Genomic DNA, 27,390 nt, shown 5'->3' with positions numbered 1-27,390 from the left:
TAGTTTTTTTTATCTGAAACATTTATTTCCAGAATTATTTAAAGGGATTGATTGTTCTTCTTTTCATTGTGAAAGTTGCATTTTTGCAAAATTTCATCGCTCTACTTATTTGCCAAAACCTTACCAGGCTTCCAAACCTTTTTATTTGATTCATAGTGATGTTTGGGGCCCTTCTAAAATCACTACTCTTTCTGGTAAAAAATGGTTTGTTACATTTATTGATGACCATACCCGCTTATGTTGGATTTATTTGATGAATAAAAAATCTGACGTGAAAAATTTATTCACAAATTTTTACAATATGATTGAAAACCAATTTCAAACCAAAATTGGTATTTTACATTCTGATAATGGAACAGAATATTTCAATGAGCAGTTGGGTGAGTTTTTGGAAAAAAAGGGAATTTTTCATCAATCTACATGTCGGGATACCCCTCAACAAAATGGCATTGCAGAACGAAAAAATAAACATCTACTTGAAGTAGCACGTGCTATAATGTTTTACATGCATGTTCCTAAATATTTATGGGGTGAAGCAATTTTAACAGCCTCTTATTTGATAAACAGGATGCCTACAAAGGTGTTAACATACAAAACACCTTTTGATTGTCTCAAAACTTTTTTTCCTGACACGAGGTTGTTTTCTGATTTACCCGCCAAAGTTTTTGGATGTACTGCCTATGTTCATGTTCCCAGTCAATTTCGTTCAAAACTTGACCCCCGTGCTATAAAATGTGTTTTTTTGGGTTATTCCTCAAACAAAAAGGGGTATAAGTGTTTCGATCCTCAAACCAAGAAATTTCATGTGAGTATGGATGTGTCATTTGTGGAAACAAAATCCTATTTCCCCAACACTTCTCTTCAGGGGGAGACAAGTGGAGTAGAAGACCGTTTTTGGGATATTTCTATCCCGCTCCCCAATGTCATTTATCCTACACAAAAATCACATCTGTCTGATAATGATCACTTAGGAGAACCAAGTTCTATGGTGCCTAGTCAAGAAGATTCTTGTTTAGGGGGAGAAGTACTACAAAATGATCTAAATCCTGAGCTTCAGGTTTATACTAGGAAGCGATTTCATCTGAGGAATAATGACCCGAATGTCCATCCTAATGACCCGAATGTCCACCCGAGTTCTGGCATCGAAATTTTAGGTAATCCTATTCCTTCTATTTCTGACCTTGATGTTCCTATAGCAATTAGGAAAGGTGTCCGAAATTGCATTAAACATCCTATTGCAAATTACCTCTCCTATCAAAGACTGTCTAAAAACCATAGAGCTTTCACATCTAGGATTTCACACTTGTTTGTTCCAAGGAATATACAGGAAGCATTGGATGATCCGAATTGGAAATTACCAGTCATGGAGGAGATGAATGCTTTAAGGAGAAGTGGTACTTGGGAGATAGTTGATCTACCCAAAGACAAGAAAACAGTTGGGTGTAAATGGGTGTTTACGATAAAATGTAACGCAGATGGAAGCGTTGAGAGATACAAGGCGAGACTGGTGGCTAAAGGCTTCACTCAAACTTATGGGATCGACTATCAGGAGACGTTTGCTCCTGTTGCTAAAATAAATTCCATCAGAGTACTGTTATCTCTTGCAGTAAATTCAGATTGGCCTCTACATCAACTTGACATTAAAAATGCATTTCTCAATGGTGATCTTGAAGAGGAGGTGTTCATGAGCCTACCGCCGGGATTTGAGCAGATACTTGGAAGCGACAGAGTATGCAGATTGAACAAGTCATTATACGGACTCAAACAATCACCAAGAGCGTGGTTTGAATGCTTTGGGAAGGCAGTTATCAGTTGTGGCTTCTCGCAGAGTCAAGCAGATCACACAATATTTTATAAACATTCAAAAAACAATAAAATTGCAATTTTGATTGTTTATGTTGATGACATCATTTTAACTGGTAATGATGAAGCAGAGTTAGCAGCCCTCAAAGAGAAACTCGCAAAAAAATTTCACATTAAGGATCTGAGAGCCCTCAAGTATTTCCTCGGAATGGAATTTGCAAGATCCAAGGAAGGTATATTCGTTAATCAGAGAAAATATGTTCTTGATCTCCTTGGAGAAACAGGTATGCTTGGTTGTAAGATGGTGGAGACTCCGATCGAGCCTAACTTGAAGTTACAAGCTGCTAAGGTTGAAGAAGTCAAAGAGAGGGAACAATATCAGCGACTTGTAGGGAAATTGATTTACTTGTCTCATACGCGGCCTGATATTGCCTTTGCAGTCAGCATGGTAAGTCAGTTCATGCACTCACCAAGGGCAGAGCACTTTGAGGCCGTTTATAAGATCTTAAGATATTTGAAAGGAACTCCAGGGAGAGGCTTACTGTTCAAGAAACATGGGCATCTTCAAGTTGAAGTATACACAGATGCAGACTAGGCAGGAAGTGTTACAGACAGGAGATCAACATCCGGATACTGCTCCTTTGTAGGTGGGAACCTAGTTACATGGCGGAGTAAAAAACAGAATATGGTAGCTAGAAGTAGTGCAGAAGCAGAGTTCAGAGCTGTTGCCCATAGAATCTGTGAAGTAATGTGGATTAAAAGAATTCTTGAAGAATTAAAGTTTTCTCACCCGACACCTATGAAGGTCTATTGTGACAACAAAGCAGCTATATCTATAGCTCATAATCCAGTTCTACATGATCGCACAAAACATATAGAAGTGGATAAACATTTCATCAAGGAGAAAATCAATGCTGGCATAATCTGTATGACCTACCTTCCAACAGGTGAACAATTAGCTGATGTGCTAACGAAGGGACTACACAAGAAGCAATTTGATAAGCTGACTAGCAAGCTGGCTATGGAAGATATCTTCAAACCAGCTTGAGGGGGAGTGCTGGAAATTTGTGTTAATGTATATAATATGATAGTGGTGTTGGTGAAGGATAGTGGCATGTATAGAATATGATAGTGGTGTTGGTGGTAGATAGTGGCATGTATATAATATGATAGTGGTGTTGGTGAAGGATAGTGGCATGTATAGAATATGATAGTGGTGTTGGTGGTAGATAGTGGCATGTATATAATATGATAGTGGTAGATAGTGGTAATATATAATATGTAAGTGGCATATAATGGGTTATAATGATGTTTGTAATATCTCCTATATAAGGAGTGTCATTTGGTCTTGTAAGATAAGAAGTTTTGAATATAACAGAAATATATTCCTTCTTCCTCATATTTTCTAAGTCCTTCTGCCACTTTTTAAAGCATTCTTTTTTTGCCTTAACTCTTAGAGCTGCTAAAAATAGGCTTAAACCTCATAAATGTACGAGAGTCAAATATATAAACAATGGGGATTAGAAACCTAAATCGGGTCAAATTAGGCTTATTTCCACTAGGGAGGTCGATCCCCAAGCGATTCCTTGCTCCAATCTAGAGTAAAAAAATCATATTATGGCACTCATTGGTGACCGATCCCTATAAATCCCTTATTGACAATCAATCTGTATCAATTGCTAGCAATCACTTGTTGGCAATTGATCCATATCAATCCCTTGTGATGGTTTGATATAATCTCTAAGCTCTAGAAATATGTAAGCTCACCAAATATATGCTAGAAAGACTGATGCAGGACGATTAGAGACAGCAGCAAATCTGGGCTTTTGGGGCTGATTTTAATTGGATTTTATGGCTGAAATGACAATAGAAGTATAGGGGACAAATAGGGTTTGTTTAGGGTAATAAATGAGCAAGAGTTTAAGCATGAAAATATGTGATTTTGGCACTGTTTAGGGGCTGTGAACAGTATCCGTGAACAGTGTTTGGGCTGTTAAAAAGTGCAGAAAATACAAGAGGAAAAGAAGAAGGAGAAGGAGAAGAAGGAGAAGATAGGTTTAGGAATCACTCCTAGAATCCCTTAGGCATCACACCTAGGGTTGAATTACATCACACAATCCATAAGAAGCTTCAAAAGCGGTGAAAATTCTTTAAAGTTTCAACTCTATTGAATTAGAAGCATTAAATGACTTTATATAGACTTTATTTAGAGACTTCCTAAACTAATTAGAACAAAAAAACAAAACTATTACAATATCTTCGACTTCCAAAACCAATTTAAGACCAAATAGGAAACATAAATAAAACTCAATTAAATAAGTTAACCCACAAGATTGTTAAGCATATTTGTATTTTGATATTATTATTTATTATTAAGGGTAGTTTAGTCTTTCATAGTTTTTAAGGTTTGTTAGACTTAGATATATATATATATCTCCTTTGTAATCCTTGTTTCTATGCTTAATAAGACTATTGCTATTTTCTTCTAACCTTGTTTATCATGGTATCAGAGCTGGAGTACTCAGGGATGGGTAGGGTGTGTGTCCCTGGCCTGCACACCGCAGGTGCTGCCGAGTGAGCATGCTGGGCATGAGAGGGGAGGGGGGGGTGTGACGCGAAGTTCCACATCGCCTGAATATTAAAGTAATATTAAGCATATAAGCGTGAGGGCACCCTCACCTTAACAGCTAGCTTTTTGGGGTGGGTTCTACCCAAGACCGTGTAACCCATAGGTGACTCCTACAACCCATGTTAGTAAATCTGAAAATTACCAAAATATCCTTGATCTAAAATCTTAAAAAATATAAACTAATCATAAAATAAGACTAATAATACTAGAAACATGACTATGAATGGTGTGAGAATATATTGTATATATTCTACATTAGGTATACTTTCGATTGTATATATTAGGCTTGATTTAGGCATGATTGTAATTACGTTATATTAGGTATGATTGTGATTATGTAGTCATTGTATTTCTTTTTTAGTTTTAGGAGTTAGGGTTATTTATACTAAGACTTTGATGTAACTATTTCACAATTCGAATACACAGAAATATTCAGAAAACTTACATGGTATTAGAGCGACCACCAAAACCCTATAAATCTTTTTCTTCAGTCTCTGATTCATCTCGCTAGGCTCTAGGTCATGGGTTTTCTCTGTCAATCGAATTTAGTTCTTGAGTTGTTGCTGGGTGTCCTTGAAATCGCAAGTTGCAGGTCGTAGGGCACCAGAAATCATGACATCCACACCTATTCGTGTTTGCGAAGCTGTCTATCTCTCTGGTCTAGAATTGCGACATCCATTGCTTCGTGGTGGTGTTCGCAAATCTCTCTTTCTAGTCTCCGTTTGTTGTCGCCATCTCCCATTGAGTCGTCTCTGAGTCATCTGGTTGTTTTGTTTCTCTCGTTTGACCCATCTAGGTCGTTTGTTTGATCCAACTGGTGCCTTTGTTTGGTTCGTGATCTTTGATCCTCTGGTTCATGACGTGATTCTTCTCTCTCTCCCTCTGCTTTGATTGAACTACTACTAAGGTAATTACCCAAAAAACTACTACTGAGGTTCAACAGTTGGACCACTGAGTCTTAATCTCACTGTTTTGGTTTATTACACTTTAACCCACCCACTGTTTTGGTTTATTACACTTCAACCCATTCTTTTAATCCATTTTTAGTTTATTACAACGTCAGAGGATAAAATTCAGGCCATCAAATGGAAACTTACTGGTGCCAACTATGCCTATTAGTCTAGTGTTATGAAGAATTTTCTTCTTGGTCGAAAAAAATAGGGGTATGATTCTAGTTCTGTTTCTTGTCCACTAGACTCAAAAAAAGATGGATATCTGGCTGCTTGTGACACTTAAGATTGTGACGATGCCCAAGTTTTGACCTGGTTTCACAACTTGGTGGAAAACCGTATTGGGATGATGTTTCTAAATACAACACTGCTAAGGAGGTATGAGATTATTTACTGGATGTGTATCAGCTGTCCAATTTTTCCAAATGGTATGAATTGGAATCCGCTATTTAGGGTACTCGTCAGCGGGATTGGTCTATTAAGGATTTCTACATTGAGATAAAAGGTCTCTGGAATCAGTTGGTCCTCATGACCATCTAGCTTCGAGGTGCTTGATGATTATTTACAATTCCGGGAGGGAAGTCGTTTGGTGCAGTTCTTAACGACTTTTTCTCTTTAGTAAAAGGCTATCTGGAGTGGCATTCTTCACTGTTCTCCTCTCCCTTCTGTGGATACTATAGTTCGTGAGCTTCTTTATGAGGAAATCTGTCTCAAGATGACCAGTCAAGCTCTATCTCCATCTGTCTTCTTGGCTCCTACTCAGTCTCCACTGTTATCAATCCCCTCTCTTCATCAACTCTAGGTTTTTGCTAAGCCGAAAAAGGGTCCTTGGTCTCAGATAAGTGTGCTTTTTGCCATCAGAGGGGCCATTGGAAGTACAATTGTTCCAAGAAGGGACGTCCGCCTACTTTTACTTGGCAGTCTCAGTTTAGAGCTCCTCCTCTGAGTACTTTTCATCCCAAGAAAGAACTGAGACTATTGAGTAGAAGCAGGTAGACGTCCTTTCTTAGGACAATTGTACTTCCAATGGCCTTTCTAATGATAGAAACCACACTTATCCGAGGCCATGGGCCCTTTCTTGGGCTTAGGAGAAGTTGGAGGTGATGAGGGGAGGGGGTTGATAATAGTGGAGACTATGTAGGAGCTAAGAAGATAGATGGAGATAGAGCCTAACTGGCCATCTTAAGACGGGTTTCCTTAGAGAGAAGCTCACGGACTATAGCATCCACAGAAGGAAAAGGAGAACGGTGAAGAATGCCACCTCAGATAACCTCATACTGAGGATAAAGAGCTGTTAAGAATTGCACCAAACAACCTTCCTCCTGGAATTGTAAATAATCATCAAGTACCTTGAGGCTAGATGGTTCCATGAGGGCCAATAGATCCCAGAGGCCTTTCATCTCAATGTAGAAATCCTGAATAGACCGATCCTGCTGACAAAAAGCCTGAATAGTGGATTTCAATTCATACCGTTTGGCAAAATTGGACAGTTAATACATGCCTAGTAAATAATCCAATACCTCATTGGCAGTGTTGTATTTGGAAAACAACAGCCTAATATGGTTTTCCATCAAGTTGTGAAACTAGGTCAAAACTTGGGTATCGTCACAATCCCAAATGTCACAAGCAGCCAGGTATCTATCTTTTTTCGGGTCTGATGGATGAGAAACAGAACTAGAATCATATCCCTATTTTTTTTGACGAAGAAGAAAATTCTTCATAATACTAGACCAATAGGCATTGTTGGCACTGGTAAGTTTGCATTTGATGGCCTGATTTTTATCCTTTGACATTGTAATAAACCAAAAGTGAAGTGTAATAAACCAAAACAGTGGGATTAAGACTTAGTGGTCCAACTGTTGAACCTTAGTAGTAGTTCGATCAAAGTAGAGGGAGGGAGAGAAGACTCATGTCGTGAACCAGAGGATTAGAGATCACGAACTAGACAAAGGCACCAGATGGATTGAACGAGAGAGATGAAGCAACTAGATGAGTTAGAGATGACTTGATGGGAGATGGCAACGACGAACAAAGACCAGAAGGAGAGATTTGTGAACACCACCATGAAGCAATAGGTGTTGCGATTTTGGACCAGAGAGACAGAGAGCTTTGCGAACACGAATGGGTGTGGATGTCACAATTTCTAGTGCCCTACGACTTGCGATTTGAAGGACACCCAGCAACAACTAAAGAAGAAGATTTGATCGATGGAGAAGACCAATGACCCAGAGACTGAAGAGGAAGATTTTTTGGGTTTTGGTGGTGGCTCTATTACCATGCAAGTTCTTGTTTTTTTTTTTTTTTTTTTTGGAAATCATGCCAATTTCCAAATATTGCCACTTCTTTGAATTTACTCTTCCTTGAGCTCCTTATATTCTACATCAATGACCTTCAGAGGCAAACATATGATTAATCTAATGTAAAAATATCTGAAGAACACGTGTCCTAAGAAAATAATCTACATGCGTGGGTGACAAAGCAATGCTTTCAACTGCTGATTCAATTCTTTAACTTGAACACTTGCCGCACTCATTCTAATGTACCAGTCCCTGTTACAATACATTTACAAGATCAAGTTTTGTCATACAGAAATTGCCAACACTATCTATGTAGGTACTGTTTCAGATGCTAACTAACATTTGGTTAGCTTGCTCAAGAACCATTCTTGTTTAATGGGCCAGCCCAGTGGATGCACGATTCAGACAATAATGTTAAGCAAAAAAATTCGTCTCAAATGAGGAAACATTATAAACTTCCAGTAGTTTATTTTTATTTTTATTTTTTTATTTTTATGGGCTTTTTATCTCTCATCAGTTTTATTGCCTGTGTGGAAATGATTGACTTACTCAGGATTTAGGTTGTATCAAATGACTTTGCTAACAGTTGTTGGTGCTCATACTCAAGTATTCAAAAACTATGATGACGATTGTTTAGTTTATAGCCTTTGTCTTTTTTAATCAATACATGCTTTTCATCTCCTTATTTATTGTTGAGGTTGTAGCCTCCTATTTTGCTATGCGTCAACAAAGCTGCTTTAATAACTACAGTTGGGGCTCTCTAGTTATTGGCTTTGACATTGTCATGTGTTCATCTCTGGCAGTGAGTGTTAAATGGCAAAAAGAAACATTTCCATCTGTGGAAATTGACACTAGTCAGCCCCCATATGTTTTCAAATGTCAGTTGTACGATCTAACAGGAGTACCTCCTGAGAGGCAGAAGATTATGGTTAAAGGTGGTTTATTGAAGGTAATTAAATAATTCTTATGATTTGATTACTTGCTGAGCTGATTCTGATTGATGAGATAATAAGTGAATCACTCTGTATATGTTGATTGAGATTTCCTGTGACATGTTTTTCTAAAGGCGGCTATTAACCTACTTGACATATTCTCCTGACAATGTAGGATGATGCTGCTTGGTCAACGTTAGGAGTGAAAGAGGTGGATAATATTTTGAATTTGTATGATGCTCTATTGTACTCTTGGAATTGATTGTTAAGTATACTGTGATGCCTGTTTCATCCAGGGTCAAAAGTTGATGATGATGGGAACAGCAGATGAGATTGTGAAGGCCCCAGAAAAGGGCCCTGTTTTCATGGAAGACCTTCCAGAAGAAGAACAAGCTGTCGCTGTGGTAAGGTTCTTGACTTCTTGTAGTCCTGTAGATATTAATACAAATTTAGTTTTTCCTTGTTTCGTTTGGTTTCTGTTGTAGCTTGGGTCTGTTAGAACAGTGCTACATTTATGTAACTGGGTTTAGATGGGCCATTTGGGGATATTTATCCAAAAAAAAAAAAAAAAAAAAAAAAAGATGGGTCATTTGGGGAACTTCAGACATTTTGCATTGCTTTGTTAACTTTTTATTGTAGACACTTAAGTTCACGAACGTAGTACTGCAATGAAAGTACATCTACTTATTTGATCATGGTAATTTGTCATCCTGGCCTGCCCTTATTGGGATGAGGTTGGGGGCATATAAAATTTGTGTGAAGCTTGGGGTTGATTCAAGCTGCAATTGATTTGATCCTAACTTGGTGCCGCAACTTTATCTCAACTTGGTCAGTTTCCATCGTTCATTACGCCTTTTTTGTGTGTGTTTATTCTGTATGACATAAAGTCATAATTACTCTTCCTACTATAACTTAGTTGTTTAGTTTATCCACTTATTGGTTATTTAAAAATTAACAAATTTGTTTTGTTTTATTTTATAAAGTTAATGACAAATTTTCCTCTTTACTTATCAAGTTGTTTGTAGTTCCCTTCACTACTTCCATGATTTCTTTATTTGCACTTGGCATTAGTATCTTACCTTTGGATTGCACATCATAGAATCAAGTTTGCTATGTTTACATCTTTTCTTTTTGCTTGGTTTGCCTCTGAAATGTAGTTAATTCTGTGAATTTGGATGGGAGAGCTTTACAATTTTTTGCATTTAATCGTACTTTTGTATTCCTTTGTTCTGAACCTTTAATGAATATCACATTTGCGTCCAGGGCCATACTGCTGGCTTATTTAATCTTGGAAATACCTGTTACATGAACTCTACCGTACAATGCTTGCATTCTGTTCCAGAGTTGAAATCAGCTTTGATCCAGTGAGTTTTATTCTGTGGACAAGGACATCTAGTGTTCGGGAAATGATTCCAAATTTTTCTTCATATCTGTGATGTGCTTTGTAATTATCATATGACTGATATTTTGCCATTGGTTTGTTCTCTTCTGATTAGGTATCCACATCCTGGAAGAAATAATGATATGGACCAGTCTTCTCATCTCTTGACTGTCGCAACAAGAGAATTGTTTGAAGAGCTTGATAAAAATGTCAAGCCAGTGGCGCCGATGCAATTTTGGATGGTATATATCCTTTTGTTTAGTTGTTGTATCCATTTGTTTATTTTTATTTATTTACACTTTAATTTGTACGTCACCTTTACAAGTCCAATTTTTTTTTTCAAAACTACTGTACATCCAGTGCTTGGTGTTAGGAAGATAGATTAATGCACATCTATGTTACATGGACTTGGGTATGAGTATCGGGTGTGGGTGTGTATCCAAGCGTCAGACTTTCATAAATTTAAATCTTAGGATCTTGGGATATGTATCCAAAATTGGATATGGGTGTGGGGATGCGTCATATACACATATATATTACATATTATATAATATTCTCAGATGAAATGTTGTAATATAGAAATATACTTGAAATCGAATAAGATTCAGGAAAAATATGAAATTTCTATATCTAATTCATGTGAGAGGCTAAAAATATTTCTTCACTAGCAAATGTGAGTTTCTTCTTCTCATATATTGTAACAAATTAAAAGATCCAAGTGTCTAAATTGGGTACGAGTGTTGGACACATCCCACACCCTTACCCATGTCATATCTGGTGGACATGGGTATTGTGGGGGAAATAGAAGAGCCCACGTAGCACAGATGTACAATGAACTGCATATATGCGGGGACATTGTTGCACAAGGCTATGTTTGGTGCTGTAAGAATGTCAACTTGGGATCTTGCAGGAGTACTATAACTCATATGATTAGAGTTCAAGAAAATTGAATTTTTTGCCATCTATGAATTCTTCTCCTCTGCAAGATTGGGGAAATGACTTTCTTTTTTGGGATGTCAAGCCAGACAATGAACTAGCAGTAACTCGTTTAGCTAGTGACATGCATTATTTCAATAGCAAATAGTCAAGGCAGTTGCTGATTCAATTTTTTGACTTTTGTGTTTCTGAAATTTATTTCCTCTCTAAATTAATGGTCCTTGTTTGCATAAGTTTTACCATTGTTGAATCTTACAGCTGCTTTGTTATTGAAAATTTGATTGGAGCCAAGGTTCTGTGGAAAATATCTTTGACAATGTCCTCTATAGATGATTGGTGGCCTTATCAATGTTTGTTTGAGAGAAAAACAAACTTAGGGTAGTGATCAAGATATAACCCCCATTACATTAGAAAATAGGTAACTTACAATGGAAGCCTTTAGGCAAGAAAGGAAATACAACTAAGCTACAACTAATAATAGTAAATAAGGAAATAGAATAATGCTGACACTCCCCCTCAAGTTGGTGCAAAAATATCTTTCATTCCCAGCTTGCCAAGAACATCATCAACTGATTTACTTCCGACTTCCTTGGTGAGAATATTTGCCAGTTGTTCTCCAGACTTCACAAAAGGAGTACAAATTATGCCACTAGTGAGTCTCTCTTTGACGAATTGATGATCAATCTCAGCGTGCTTTGTTCGGTCATCTTGAACTGGATTGTGAGTTATGTTGATAGTAGCCTTATTATCACAATATAGTCTTATGGAGTGGGTTTGATCAATTCCCAAATTACTCAACAGCAACCTGATCCACAAGAATTTACACGCACCTTGTGCCATAACTCTAAACTTTGCCTCTGCACTAGACCTGCTACCACATTCTGTTTCTTGCTCCGCCAAGTAACCAAATTGCCTCCAACAAAGGTATAGTATTCTGATGTGGACCTTCTATTAGTTACTGATCCTGCCCAATCAACATCTGTATGAACTTTCACCCTAAGATGATCATGCTTGGAAAAGTATAGGCCCTTTCCAGGCGAAGATTTTAAGTACTTAAGGATGCGCATAATAGTATCTAAGTGTGCCTCACGAGGAGTATGCATGAATTGGCTAACTATGCTGACAGCAGCAGCAATTTCGGGACAAGAATAAGATAGATAAATGAGCTTACCCATAAGTCTCTGATATCTCCCCCCATCAACAACAACTCCCCACTATCATCGCCAAGTTTCTAACTTGGTTTTAATGGTGTGTCACAGGCTTTGCTTCCAAATATCCCAATTTCCTTCAATAGGTCAAGAACATATTGCCTTTGACAGATAAAAATCCTATCCTTGGATCGGGCAATCTCAATACCTAGAAAATACTTCAGGGTCCTAAGTCTTTTATTTCAAACTCACTTGCCAAATACTTCTTCAATTGAGTCATCTCCTCAGCATCATTTCCTGTAAGCGCTATGTCATCCACATATACAATGAAAGCTATAGTCTTACCATGTGAAGAGTGTTTAACAAACAAAGTGTGATTAGCTTGACTCTGTTTGAAGTCATATTTAAGCATTGCCTATGTAAATATCTTAAACCAAGCTCTTGAGGAATGTTTGAGGCCATATAGTGATTTTCAGAGCCTACACACCTTACTCTCTGTCTGCAGATCTTCAAAGCCAAGAGGAATGTCCATGTACACCTCCTCTTCTAGATCACCATGTAAGAAACATTTATCGCATCAAACTGGTGAAGAGGCCAATCAAAATTAGTTGCAAGAGAGAGAAGTATCCGAACTGAATTCATTTTTGCAACTGGAGCAAACGTACCTTGATGGTCAACTACATATGTTTGAGTAAAGCCCTTTGCCATAAGACGAGCTTTATAATGCTCAATTGAACCATCTGTTTTGTACTTCACAATATATACCCACTTGCATCCCACAGTTCGTTTGCTCTTAGGTAACTCTGTCAATTCCCAAGTGCCATTCTTATGATATGCTTTAATTTCTTCAATCATGGCATGTTTCCATTTAGGAATAGCAAGAGCATATTGAAAATGATCAGGTAACAGAGGAAATCTTTGACACAAAGGCTCTATACGAGGGAGACAAGGTAGAATATGATATAAATTTAGAGATTGGATGTTGAACACAAGACCTAACTCCCTTCCTGTGGGCAATAAGAATATCAAGATATGTGTATTCAAAGGTATCAAAGTTACTTGGACTCTCATTAGGACTCTCATCAGTTGAAGGAGATGGCAATGGAAGATCAGGAGAAGTGGTCTCTTGGATCCAAGTAACCTTTTGTCTTACTTTGTCCTTGACATAAACTTTTCCTTGCTCCTTGAGTGTATCAGCTTCTATATTCTCAATAGCTAGTTCACATTGTGGTTCACATGCTATATCCTCAACAACTAGTAAGCATTTAGGAACAGGTGATACCCCTATGTCAGGAATCTCTTCACACCAAGGCTCTCCCTAAAGAGATGACTGGGAAACCAGAGAGGACAAGAAGTAGGACTGTAACTTAAAAAATGTGACATCTATGGACACAAACCACTTACGAGAAGGCGGATGATACCACTTGTACTTCTTTTGAGTAGGTGAGTATCCAAGAAAGACACATTTAAGAGAACATGGATCCAACTTGTCACGAGAAGGGGAATGATTGTAAACAAAATAGACACTCAAAAACTTTGAGGGGAATAGAAGACACAGACTAAGAGCCTAAGAATACTTGAAGAGGGGTTTGCTTGTGTAGCACTTGAGTAGGACGGTGATTGACACGATATGCAGTAGTGAGAACATCTGCACCCCAGTAAGACCGAGGCATATGCATAGAAAAAGTCATGTAGTGAGCAATATCAAGAAGATGACGATTCTTTGTTCTGTAACCCCATTTTGTTGAGAGGTGTTGGTGCAAGATGTCTAATGAATAATGCCATGAGTGCTGAAATAGTTCCCAACCCCTAATCAATATACTCACTCCCATTATCAGAACACAGAATTTTGACAACAACCCAAATTGAGTGCGAATCATTTGATGAAAGGTTTGAAACATAAAAAAAAACCTTACTATTTTCTTTTAGTAAATACACCAAAGTAGTGCGAGAAAAATCATCAATGAAGGTGACAAACCATCTATGGCCCTTTAATGAAACAACACAAGAAGGATCCCAAACATCAAAATGAATCAATGAAAAATGAATTAAACTTTTATTAATACTTGGAGCAAAAGAAGCTCGGTGTTGTTTGTCAAGTTGACATGAATCACAATTAAACTCAAACATTATCGTGCGTAAAAGAAGAAGGAAATAAATGCTTAAGTAATATAAAAGATAGATGTCCTAGACATTGGTGCCAAAGCCAAATGTCTTCCTTGGTGGTTGGAGGCTGGATGGTATGATGTGCCAAGTGATCTGCCTGATCCAAGATGTAGAGACCATTCTCTGCTCTACCATTGCCAATCGTCCCCGTGATAAGGTTTTGAAAAATACAATGATCAGGGAAAAAGGTTACACTACTATTCAAGTCCTGAGTAAGACGACTTAATGATAAAAGATTGACAGAGAAACTGGGAACATGTAAAACCGAAGACAAAGGTAAAGAAGATGTGGCATGGATTAAACCTTTTTCAGAAATAGAAGAAATGGTACCATTAGCAATCCTAACTTTGTCCTGATTTGAAGAAGGCTTATATTCCGAGAAAAGGTCAGAAGACAGTCATATGATCCGAGGTACCAGAATCAATGATCTAAGGTAAAGCTTTATGAGATAGGAAATCACTTGTAGAAGAGGCTAAGTTACCTAAAAGAGCAAACGAAGAGGAAGATGCTCCTGTAGGAGTAGAGGAAATTTGGCTGTCCAGCAAGTGATGTAGAGCATCCTCAAACTCAAAAGCAGACATACCAGACACATCATTAGTAGACTGAACTGCTGGAGCATAGTCATTTGTATCAACTGCACTAGAATGATGGGCACGCGAGTTAAACCTACGTCCTCTAGACTGTCTTGATCGACCCCCTCAACTACCAAAGCGGTCACCACGGCCCCCAGATGGAGTACCATGGAGCTTCTAACATTTCTCATGAGTGTGTTTAGGCCGACAATAGGAGTCACAGAACAAAGTATCTTTCTCAGAAGGAGTGCAAGTGCCACGGGATAGGCGGTCTCCATCTCGAGGAGCAGAGACTAAGGATGAACACTCTATGGAGGCAGGAGGAAGCATAGCTGATTGGCGCCTTTCCTCATTCTGAATATAGGCAAATGCTTCCTAAACAGAAGAAAGAACATCCATGCCAAGAACACGACTGCGAACATGATCAAACTTCACATTGAGACCCTTCAGAAATTTGAAGACTTTCTCTTACTCATTAAATTTGCAATAACTCGCAGAATCAATTGGGCAAACTGGCTTATAATCTTGAAGATGATTGAGTCGCTTCAGCTATTGCTAAGGAAAGTGAAGTACTAAAGAACAGTCATCTCACCTTGTACTGAACATTCAATGGAGTGACGCAACTCAAATGTCTGCGAGAAATACCCTTTCTGGGAATAAGTAGTTGCCGTGGTTCAAATGTCCTAAGCAGTATCTATGTACAAGTATCCTTCACCAATATCAGGAACCATAGAGTGTATGAGTCATCCCATAATCAAAGAATTCGTTATCTCTCACTGATCATAACTAGAATCTGTGGTACTAGGTGCTTTGATTCTTCCATCAACATAACCCATCTTCCCCCTTACTCTTCAGAAAAGTGTCAGACACTGTGACCAAGCAAGATAATTCTGACCATTAAACAGAGAGGTCGTGATTTTAAGGCTAGGATTGGGGTTCTTGGATGTAGTGCCTGTAATAGGACTACCTTCGAGGCGGTTGGGAATTAATGGTGGATTCGCTACTATTTTCAGCCATCTCAGTGCACTACTATTCGAGCAACCTGCAACAATCACTACTACTGGAAGAGGGAAAAACAAATGGAGTCAAAGTACAGATAATCAACCACAAACCATGGAGGGGCAATACATTTAGTCAAAGTTGAGTAATGGGCCATAAAGTGACCCAAAAAATGACAAAAGTATATAGTAGGATTAAAAACTTCAATCAAAACAACAGTCTAAGAGTCTCAATCAAAAGAAAAAACTATAATAGGGGAGAGAATGAAGACTAGAGGGTTCAATCAGGGCATGGGTTGGATTAGATGCACTTATCTGGTTAAGAGAGAGTCACACATAGACCAGGTGTTGATGAATGGTGGTGTCGCTAGTCCACTGAGAGAAGTCAAAGGTTCAGACAAACCCAAAGGACACGATGCAAATCAGAGGAGGTCTGAGAGGTGTCGCAACCCCTAGGTGAGCATGGAGAGATGCCAAAACACAGAGGAAAGCTATCGGAAGTGATTGGGTGGTCCTCCGACAGGGATGGGTAGGGCCCGACAGTTGTTGAATGATGGTGGGATGTACACGTCGGGTGAAGAATTCAAACTTTACGGCTCTGATACCATGTTTGTTTGAGAGAAAAACAAACTTAGGGTTGTGATTAGGATATCACCCCCTTTATATTAGATAATAGGTAACTTACAATGGAAGCCTTTAGGTGAGAAAGGAAATATAGAAAAGCTACAACTAATACTAGTAGATAAGGAAATAGAATAATGGTAACAATTGACATTGATGTTCTTATTGATAGGTGAGGCAAAAGAAATAGCTCAATGATTTGGTTCATTTCTGTTTACAGGTTTTGCGGAAAAAGTACCCTCAATTTGGTCAGTTGCATAATGGATCCTTCATGCAACAGGTTTTCTTTTGTATTTTTCTTTGAGTTTTGTCACCATGTCATATCATTTTACGGCTTTAAATTTGCTTTGATGTTGATATGTAATTTTAAATATATGACAGGATGCTGAAGAATGTTGGACACAACTTTTGTACACCCTTTCTCAATCTCTTAGATCACCAGTTTCCAGGTAGATAATTTCTTTGTTGGCACCAGGAAAATTCTTTGCCTTACAGGTGTTAAATATAGTTGTTTTTAGTATAAACTGAATCCTTAAGTAATATTCTACAATACTTGGGTACCTTGCAGAATAGGTGCACCAATTTGGTAATCATCAATATTTGAGTTTATCTCTTACACCCATTTCCACAATGCATTTTGTTTTTGTTGGCAGATGGTTATCCATTTTTTTGTCCTCTCTCTCTGTCTCTCTCTCTCACACACACACACACACACACACACACATACACACACACACACACACTGACGCAGTGTTGTAGTGGAAGGAATGACTAGATATCGTTCTAGTAAACGAAGGGGAAGATATCGTTCTTCAGACGGTAACAACTCGAATCCATGAGCAAAGATAAACAAACTTGCGCACAAGGAAAATAGAGAAAACTCTGACTATATTGATTAAAACTTGGTTTTGGTTTGCCACAAGGCTTACAAACATATTTATACTAGGTAATAGAGACCCAACCTTTGACCTTCCCAACACAGAAATAAATGTTAGAAACTCTCCCTTAGACTCTCGTGTCAAATACAAAGAATTTAAATAAATACTAGAAACCCTCCCTTAGAGCATCTCCAATGGTGTGCCATTGGAGTTGCTATTGCCAAATTATGGCAGCAGGTGATAGAAAAGCAGCTCTAATGGCAAGTTTTAGCAGCTGCTATCTTTGGCAAATGCCAAAACTTATGTCAAATATGGCACAAGCTACCAAGTCACCAAAACCAACCATTTCCTCCCTCCCTCCCTCCATTTCTCATCCTTCCCAATAAAACAGAGATTGGGTGAAACTGCCTTTTTTCTTGAATTTTTTGTAAAACCAGATTCACCATTTTTTTTTTTTTTTTTTCTGAAACAGAAATTGTTTATATCATATTAAAAAAAAAAAAATGGAAATTGTGTGAAACAGTCAAACCCTTCAAAAAAAAATTAAAACATTTTACAAAAAATAAAATAAAATGAACATAATCAGACAACAACAACAACAATCAACAAATTTCAACAAGTAATTTCAAGCAAATTTATAGAGCAATCAAGCAATTTCAACCCCATCAAGCAATTTCAACCCCATCAAGCAATTTAGACTCTTGTGTCAAATACAAAGAACCTAACCTTTAGACTAGTGTGTTAATACAAATGACTAAACTTGAAAATTTGAAGGACACTCTAATTAATTACTTCTTTGACTTCTTAATTACTTCTTCTTTGACTTGTGATGGTCCTACTTCTCGAGAAACTCTTTAGCAACCTGTTCTGCATCAGTTCTAAATAAAATACTAATTCTAAAATATTAATACTAAAAATATAAAAATTCCTAAAATCTTGTTCTACATCACGCGCGCGCACACACACACACACACACTCAAATTTCTTGTTTTTGCCGAATGTTAATGGTATTAGATGACATAATTTGTGCTTTCCTTTTCTTTTTTTTTTTTTTGGTTGTTGAAAACCGTGTTCATCCCTTTCAGTTCATGAGATTTGTTATCCTGTTGTTCTATAGCCGTGCACCTCGAGAAACTCTTTAGCAACCTGGTCAGCATCAGTTTTAAATAAAATACTAATTCTAAATAGTAATACTAAAAATATAAAAATTCCTAAAATCTTGTCCTACATCACACACACACACACAAATTTCTTGTTCTTGCTAAATGTTAATGGCATTAGATGACATAATTTCTGCTTTCCTTTTTTTTTTTTTTTTTTTTGGGTTGAAAACCTTGTTCATCCTTTTCAATTCATGAGATTTGTTATCCTGTTGTTCTATCGCCGTGCACCTCAAAATTTTGTCCCTTCTTTTTATCCAAGTAGTTGTGTTTGTTAAGAATATCTGTGGTTACACTGCATTGTGTAATTAGTTCCTTTGCACACGCACATGCACACACAAATGTATTTTGGCATGTCAAGTTCACACACTGCTCCATTTTTTGGATTAGTATTTTTTCATTCTAATGTAACCATCCTCCATAATGTGTGCTTGCAGAGAAAATCCAGACACTGTGAAGGCACTCTTCGGTATTGAACTTGAAAGCAGGTATTTTTTGCTAGTAGTTTTTGTATTATAAACATGTGTGTACATTGAGTGGTTAGATTTATTTCAATATTATGGAATTTCATATGAGTTGGTCTTATTTGATGCTTAACAAGTTGTGTTGTTGTGTAGGATTTATTGCATTGATATCATAAATAAGACGATTTATTATTTGTTGTGTGATTTTTTGGTAAGTGGTCATTTATCATGTTTGCATCCTATCCTCGTACACTTATTGAAGGCTCATGTCTCATTGATGCAGTTGCCAGAGAAAAGAGAATTTTTTATTTTTATTTTCTTTTATTTTTTTTACATTTATCTGTCTTTGAGATCTTCTGTTTTTTGTAGTTATCGATGGCTTTAGGGAGGAAACATATAAGAGCATCTCCAAGGGGCTCTTTAAAAGAGGCTTGTTGGTTATTATAACTAGGATCATCATTTTTTACTTCCTCTAATGGACTAGCTAGTACAATAGTTATTTTAACAAAATTCTTTTAGGCTAGCTACATTTGAAGAGCATTGAGAGGCTCTTTAAGCAGTTTGAGGATACATAGGTAAAATAAAGAGTAGGTTTGGAGTACATAAATGAAAAATAATTAGGTGAAATAAAGAATATACCTTTTTTATATGGTTGGAGTTTCTCTAAGTCTCAGCAAACTCTTCAAAGTGCATGGGCCAAATTGACTTGAACACCCAAAGAGGAACAGCTGCAGTATAAACAAATTCAATATTGGAAGTATTTGTTGCTGGTCTGTCTTATTAGATACTCATACCTTGTAAGGTTCTGTTTACCATACGGAGTTAGATTTTGTTACTACGCTTATCATATCTATTGGATGAGTGATGCTCTTTATTTTTTACAATAGATCTGTCAATTCAGTTATTAATTGTAATTCTCTGAAGTATTTGGAAAGGAAAATGTCATCTTGAAAATTGCATTTCTCATTACATTTAGAGAACCTAATACAAGTCATTTCACTAATTTCACTGACAGATTAATTACCTTTCTACCGCTGATTGATCATTGAATTTCATAGTGGGAATTCTTAGCAATGAGAATTAATTTCTTGAGGTTTTACCTGCTATAAATTTGTTTGAGTGTAAACAAAATTTGTGAGTGGCGAATAGGTTGATCACACTATTCATAAAATCCAAAAGTACCACATCCTATTTCTTACAATCAAGTGAATATGGTTTATGCTAATAGAGAGAGCTTAAATCATTTTTTCCTATTCATCTTTGTCGGAAAGCTAATATGGTGGTTTTATCAGTTTGTATTGCAATCTAAATATTTACTTGCCTGGTATTCAGCTATGTTGTTGGTGAGGTATTAGTTTGTGTCTTGTGCCTTTTGCCTTTTGCTGCCTTTATGGTACAAAAGTGGCTCTTTAAATCTTCCTGGTTTTTTATTTTTATTGCGACGAAATAGCCTGAAAAACAACTGCTTCTTTTGGATATTTATTTCTTGGTGTTGATGTGAGTCTAGGGTGCATTGTGAAGAAAGTGGTGAAGAAAGCTTAGAGATGGAATCCGTTTATGCACTAAAGTGTCACATATCACATGAGGTGAACCATTTACATGAGGGGCTAAAGCATGTAAGTGCTATTGCAGAACTGACAGTACTTTATTATTATTATTATTATTATTATTATTATTATTATTATTATTATTATTATTATTACTTTTTCCTTTTTTCGCGAACCCTTGGATTCTATGTTGTTCTTGACTTGAGTAGCTTTTGCTACTTGTGTATGAGTTTGTGATATGATGCTTGTGAGGTGGACTCCCCCCTCTCCAACTTCAAGATGACCTTTTCCATAGGAATCTTAATAAACACAGTATATAATTTAAGATTTTTTCTCCAATTTAAGGTTTCTTGGCAACATTATTGTTAGGCTATCAAAAATAATTGCATAAAGGGTAACATATAAAAGGAAAACATCTTTGCCATTCATGCAAGTTTTATGTGGAAGTATATATAAATTTTTACCAATGAAACATGGATATGGATACGATACAATATGGATACGGAGATACAACAAAATTGAAAATATAGGATACAGGTACGACAAGGATATGTTGAAGAAAATTATAATTTTTAGTAAGGAAAATTAGGGATACATCCTTCTATAGGTTTTAGTTAAAGTTCTAATCCACTAAAAGTTTACTTGTTAGTTGAGATCCTTGAGATTTCGAACTTTAGAAGCATAAGGAATTTTTTGACATAAATGTTAAAAAATAACCTTTGGAATGTAAAACCCTTATTACGTTTTCTTTCCCAAATCTCTTTGTTTTTTTTTTTTCCTCTCTACTCTCTACAATGACATCTCTCAACTGCCATCCAAGTTGTCATTGAAACCATCATTGTCACCATTGATTTCAGTCTCCACCAATCTCCGAACTCCAATTTCTCTACCTCTACTAAGCTTCCGTTGCTCTCATCTTTTGCCATTGGCATTTCCGTCATGATTTTGAGCCTCATCGGTCTAGATCTAGACTATTGTTTGTTGTTCGTTGCTCATATACATAACATATGTATATAAATATATATGTTATATGAAACATTTTGATCCTTTGTAGTGAAAGACATTGTCACGAATGACTATTTTTTTTTTTTTTTGGTATCTATTTCTCTCTGTCTTCGTCTCTTGATTTGGTTGATGGAAAAAGCAAAATCTATAGAGGTAACTGAAAATTTCGATAAAAACACCGTCACAGTGAAATTTCTGATCTCAGAAATTTCTCGCAGTTAGCAATTTTAGTATGAAAATTTGAAACGTCACTGTTTTGAAGTCCGTAAAATTTCACTGTTCAGAGGAAATTTCACTGGTTGTGATGGAGAGTTTAGTTTTCTTGATACGCATGTATTGGATTTCTATTGTTGCTGTAAAGGTATCACATGAATTGACATTTCAGGAGTTGGTTGACATTTTGTGTGGGAAGTGGAAAAACTTGAAATCTAGACTCATTTCCCTTTCATATTGGCCCTGTTTGATAGAGTTTTTTTTAAGCTAAAAGCTGATAATCAGAAAGCAAAAGTTAATAGTATCCCTCCCCTAGCTTCTAAATAATCATCTTGTTTTTTGTTTATTTAAGTTATTTTTGCCTAATAAGCTATAAGCACCAATTAGTTTGGCACGGACTTCCAAAATAAAATAAGCTATAATTAGCTTATGGGAGCTGCAACAAACAGCCCCATTATGTTCCTGGTTATGCAAATTGTACTCTTCAAAGTGAAAGTGATTTTCAGAACATGTTGAGTTTTGTGTGGGCACTTGGTGTAGATGTTGCTGTTGCTGGAGAAAGGATGGATTGTTACAATTTTGTGGTTGAGTCTAGTTGTTCATGTGAATGTTGAGAGGAATTTATATAAGTTGTGTGAATGAAGAAAAGGTATTGTTGAGTTCCACTTGGGCAAACAATATTAAACAAGTGGGTCAAGTGTTTGAAGGTGGTGCAGTTCAGTTTCGTAATGCTTTGTGCAAGTATACAATTGAACAACGCTTTGAGTTCAATTATGTTAAAAATGAATAGACAAGGGTAACAGTAGAATGTCAAAAGTGTTCATTGAAATTTGAATAAAAATTCAACGTATTTATTGAATTCAGTATATTTTTTTTAACTAGCTTGATTGACATATCATTTTTGTATAATGTATCTAAGAGAAGTTCAGAGTAGTGCTTTAGTTAATTGTGAGTTTCATAATTTCAATTACATAGGTCAATGAAATTTTATTGAAGGAGGTCAGTGATTTTTCACTGACCCAGGTAATGCTTCTCATAGTAATTTCTCTGTTTGGGACAGTGAAGTTTTCATGTGAAGTCTTAATTATATTATTTTGACAATATGAAGAGTACAACTTGCATAACCAGGAACTGAATATAGACACGCACATTTAAAATTCAATGGCACAAGAACTATTTTTCTTTCATTTAATTTTCAAAAAGAATTCCCAAAGTACATACACATTTATAATTACTTTTTTATTCGAACTACAAAATTTGTCGTTTGTTTTCTTGTGCATTTCCTTTGTCTTCTTATGGTTTTCCTTTATATTGTTGTGGTTCTTCCTTTGGTATCTCCACTGGTTCTATCCACGATCTCCTCAGGTCAGTTGTGAATCTTTCTATCAGTTTTGCTCATATCACCCTCGCTTCATTAATTGTCAATTTTGGCTTTATTGCTTGTCTTTCAGCATTTTGTCTCATCATGTAGCAGACAAAGACACCACAATCCACTTTGTATATATGTATTAAAGTAATACTTAGTTTTTGTTTATCATTAAATTTTGTTTGATAAAAAGTTCTGTGGAACTGACGATTCACTTTCTTGTTGTGGAGTGTCATTGACAGATACAATTGGAAAACTATAGTTCTGAGATTTCAACAAGTTAAATGTTGGTTGTGATGATGTTTCCCTTTCTTTCTCCTGACATTGTTTCAAGAAACTCTCTATGTAATCTTTTTGTAGAAACGAAACAAATGAAATTACATTAGTGTATAAATTACATTAGTGAGTGAAATTTCACTGCCGCACACAGTGAATTGAAACATATTTTTATAGTGGAAATTTAATTGAGATTGGTTAGTGAAATTTCACCGTCATAGTCAATGAAATTTTACATTTAGGTTAGTATTTGTCCTTTCAATCAGTCCTTGTTGGTCTGAATGAGTTGTAATGCCTCCACATTCCCTCAGTTGTGTCCAAAACCAACAATGTCCAGTGATTAGGTTCATTTGAGTGTTTGTTTCCAATGCTGTTTATTGGAAATTGAAGGATTTGTAGTTTTTTGTTGCGTCTTCAATGTGCTTGTCCAGCATTGCTATTTGAAAAGATTCATTCTTCATTTTGATGTATTTCTGCTAGTGAATGACATTCATGAAGATTCAATTATGTTTGTATACAAGTTCTTGTTAATCAATTCTATAATGATATTTAAATACGAATAATGAAATTTAAATAACTTACCCAACCCAAGCTTGTGAAAAAATATGATTTGTTTTCTGTATGATCTTTCTTATTTTTGAATTTGGTGGGGAAAGTTTTTCTCTTCTTCTTTGATTTGTGAATAGTTTCTCATCATAGGCATCAAGTACATGAACATGTAATGTAGAATGATGGTTTAAATTATCATTGATATTATTTCTTTGGGTTGATAATTTTGTTAGAGAGATTATGTGAAATTTATTGACAGACTTGCATTGTTTGATAATTCTTTCTCCTTTATCAATCTGGAGATATCTTCAAAGCTTATAATATTTTGCTCACTTGTCCAGTCAGAGCCCTGCAAGATGAAATAAAGTGAGAAATAGTTTTGTTAATTTACATTTTGTAATTGAAATCCTTCAATTTTTTACATTCCTTTGTCCTGACACATTTGGTATGTGTTGCAAGATGTCCCTTGAGATATCCTTGATGTGTTTTGGAACTAGTAAGCTGGACAAGTAAGACTGTCACAATTAGAAGATAAATGGCTAAGCATTTACAAGTAATCCTTGAAGTGCGGAAATACCAAGAGCTCCCTAATCAATGCATCATTTGATTGTCAGGTTCAAGTAAATTCTCATAAAGCCGAGGAATTTCTTGGAGCTGGACATACTTTTAGGTTACAGCTCCATAAAATGACAAACAGAAACAGATGCCTTTAAATAATTTTCTCTTCACTGGAAACTTCTTAGTGGGTCAACAAGATTACACTTCAATTAATTTTGCAAAAAATGATTGCATGATCAACCCAGACATGATATAAATGGCAAGTCTATAAAATAAAATAAAATAAAAATGTCTGTTAACACTGTTTGAGCTACAGTGAATAAATAAAGAAAACTTAATTGGATTAGCGCCTTTGTCAATTGTAATAAGAGAATATGACAAATTATTTCTCTAATGGAATCATGAGCTCCATTGAGGGGTCCCCCCCTGCTTCTTCTTCTTCTTTCTTTGGTTGGTATCTCCAGCATTTCAGATTCTCCATCCAAATAAAGTAAACAAACCTGTAAAAACCTCGTCAATTAATTTTAGCAACTATACTTTTGAACAATATAACATCTAACAAGGTGTGAAACTTGTTTCTTTCTGTAAATTCTTAACAAGAGTATTGATATTTTCTAATGACATTCTTATGGATGAATGTTTGGCCCTCAATCCTGCAGTAGTGAATTCACTTGACAATGTACTCATCATACGTACTGATTTACTCCACGCAGGGTCTGAAATCAGAATTAGAAAAAGCTTCTCCTTCTTTGGGACGCAGTGCAATTTACTTAAAAGATTCACGTATCAATGGCTTGCCTAGGTAAAAACTGGCTTTTAACTATTTTCACTTGTGCGCAAGCCACAGGCAATATATCCACAGGATCCAACCATATTGCGTGAATTTAGGATCCCACCATATGCATGGTTTTTTCGGGTATTTGACTTCTTTATTTTTTATTTTTTTTGGGTAAAATGAACAGGTACTTGACCATTCAGTTTGTGCGATTTTTCTGGAAGAGGGAATCAAATCAGAAGGCCAAGATTTTGCGGGTAATTTCAGTTTTATATTTTTTGAAAGAGACTGCATCCCCGTATCCCACACCCATTTGATGTGGAAAGGTTGAAGATGGCGTCCAAGCTCCTAGAAGGACAAAAACACTCCTAAAGCAGTGTTTGGTTTGCTAGAATAAGATTGGAATAATCATCATTTAGTAGAATGATCATTCCATTGGAAGGCCAATGATTAGTCATTCCATTCCTGCCTAAACACATTCCAGCAAACCAGACATCACCCTAGAAAGCAGTGGCTGGGTTAAAGCTTAAATGTTTTGGTGGCCCATCCATCTGAATTCATTCGACTTGGGGCCCTCACTTCCCCTCAGGTGCTTCATTGTAAAATAATATGAAATATCTTATATTCTGCAGAAAGTGAATTATCCATTGGAGTTGGATGTTTATGATCTGTGTTCGGAAGATCTTCGTAAAAAACTGGAAGCTCCTCGCCGGGTATATACTTTGCCTTGCTTTGATGAATGGAAGTTGTGGCTTTATCTGATAGGATATTTGTTTGTTCTTTTTATGCTGATCAATTTTTCTCTCTACATTAGATTTTAAGAGATGAGGAAGGCAAAAAGCTTGGTTTGAAAACCAATGAGAAGAGCTCTGGTTCAGGCGACAAGGATGTCAAGATGACTGATGCAGAGGTACCTAAATGATCATCTACAAACATACCAAAAAAAAAATAAAATTCCCAATTTCGGTGGATATGCATGTCATGTTCTTTTGTTTCTTCGGTTCATGCAGGGATCGTCAAATGGAAGTGGAGAATCATCCAAAGCTGCTTTACAAGAAGGTAAAAAAATATTTTATAATTCTTTCTGAACTTGAATTGAAGGGATCTTGTATTGCATTTCATTGAGGGTGGTGGATGTGCTTCAGCTTCTGTGATTAGGAGCTTATTATGTAGTTTTTGGCCTATTCGTGCCTTGTTTTGGACACTGTTTGGGCCTTTATTTAATAGAAAGTGAATGTATATTACTTTGAACTTTGAGATCCCTTCAGTGGAGTTTTTCATTATTGATAGCTTGGGTCATACTGTGCTTTGAGATCCCACAGGACGCCAGCAGAAAACCTTAGGTCTGCAACTTTTGTCTGAGTGGTGGATCTCCTTGTATCCTGTATTTTGTCAAAACTATTAAGAGACCAAGCTTCATCCTATATTTTCTACCGAGGGTTCCTGATCTTAGTGGTAGAAACACCTACTTGGGTGACATTTCTTACTCAAAAACTCGATTCTGCACTCCCAAGTAAGAAACCTTTAAAAAAATTCATCCCTGTCGAAAAACTCACTCCCAATTGAGATAGAACTTCTCAAACATACACATCTCAAAGAAACAAAAGAAACTCAATAGTATTTTCTATTTACATAAAATTTATTTATACTTTAAAAAAGACAATTTGTAACTAACGTCAATCTCCATGAATAATTCATATTTTAATAGATATTACAGCTTAGTAGGAAAAAAATAATTGTTAGAATATATTAAGTATATAAAATATGGACATTCTCCCATAGGTGTTCCTGCTCCTGCCCCTGTCCCCTCTTCATGCTACTAAGTTCCCAGTGACAGAATTTTGTTCAACTTTTGTATAGGATGATTATTTCATTTACAATTCAAATCAAAATACATCTATGAAAGACCTAGCATGAAATTGTTCCACTGCAAATGAGAAGGGTTATAACTTGACTTTTTTTGCTGTGTCTTAGGTGTTGTGCCTGACAAGGATATGCACTTGACTGGAATATATGATCTGGTTGCTGTGCTGACTCACAAGGGTAGAAGTGCTGATTCGGGGCATTATGTTGCTTGGGTCAAGCAAGAAAGTGGTCAGTTCATCTAGAAGAAACCATTTGTTCCTTTATTTTGTGTTAGATTTTTAATGAATGAATTGATGAAAA

At 36.4% G+C, this 27,390-nt stretch overlaps 1 protein-coding gene across 3 annotated transcripts in view; it reads left to right on the top strand.

Moving 5' to 3' along the window:
• Positions 1-27,390, top strand: part of LOC114322463 (ubiquitin carboxyl-terminal hydrolase 6) — a 40,661-nt gene that overhangs the window by 12,510 nt on the left and 761 nt on the right. Inside the window, exons 2-16 of one of the 3 annotated variants that reach the window (XM_082925411.1) lie at positions 8,483-8,628; positions 8,787-8,822; positions 8,908-9,015; positions 9,875-9,975; positions 10,108-10,234; positions 16,654-16,713; positions 16,815-16,882; positions 18,909-18,959; positions 20,443-20,551; positions 25,163-25,251; positions 25,412-25,481; positions 25,857-25,937; positions 26,039-26,134; positions 26,235-26,283; positions 27,199-27,318. In XM_082925411.1, coding sequence (XP_082781537.1) covers positions 8,483-8,628; positions 8,787-8,822; positions 8,908-9,015; positions 9,875-9,975; positions 10,108-10,234; positions 16,654-16,713; positions 16,815-16,882; positions 18,909-18,959; positions 20,443-20,551; positions 25,163-25,251; positions 25,412-25,481; positions 25,857-25,937; positions 26,039-26,134; positions 26,235-26,283; positions 27,199-27,318 — 1,311 coding nt within the window. Of the gene's footprint in view, positions 1-8,463; positions 8,629-8,786; positions 8,823-8,907; positions 9,016-9,874; positions 9,976-10,107; positions 10,235-16,653; positions 16,714-16,814; positions 16,883-18,908; positions 18,960-20,442; positions 20,552-25,162; positions 25,252-25,411; positions 25,482-25,856; positions 25,938-26,038; positions 26,135-26,225; positions 26,284-27,198; positions 27,319-27,390 lie in introns of those variants that run through there. The other 2 variants (XM_028269773.2, XM_028269766.2) reach the window with 2 other exon arrangements.

The sequence above is a fragment of the Camellia sinensis genome, chromosome 4 (assembly GCF_055761805.1).
Source record: "Camellia sinensis isolate YWXY chromosome 4, ASM5576180v1, whole genome shotgun sequence".
NCBI lineage: Eukaryota > Viridiplantae > Streptophyta > Magnoliopsida > Ericales > Theaceae > Camellia > Camellia sinensis.
Note: the sequence above shows the minus strand (reverse complement) of the source record. Positions and strands in the feature narration are given on the sequence as shown.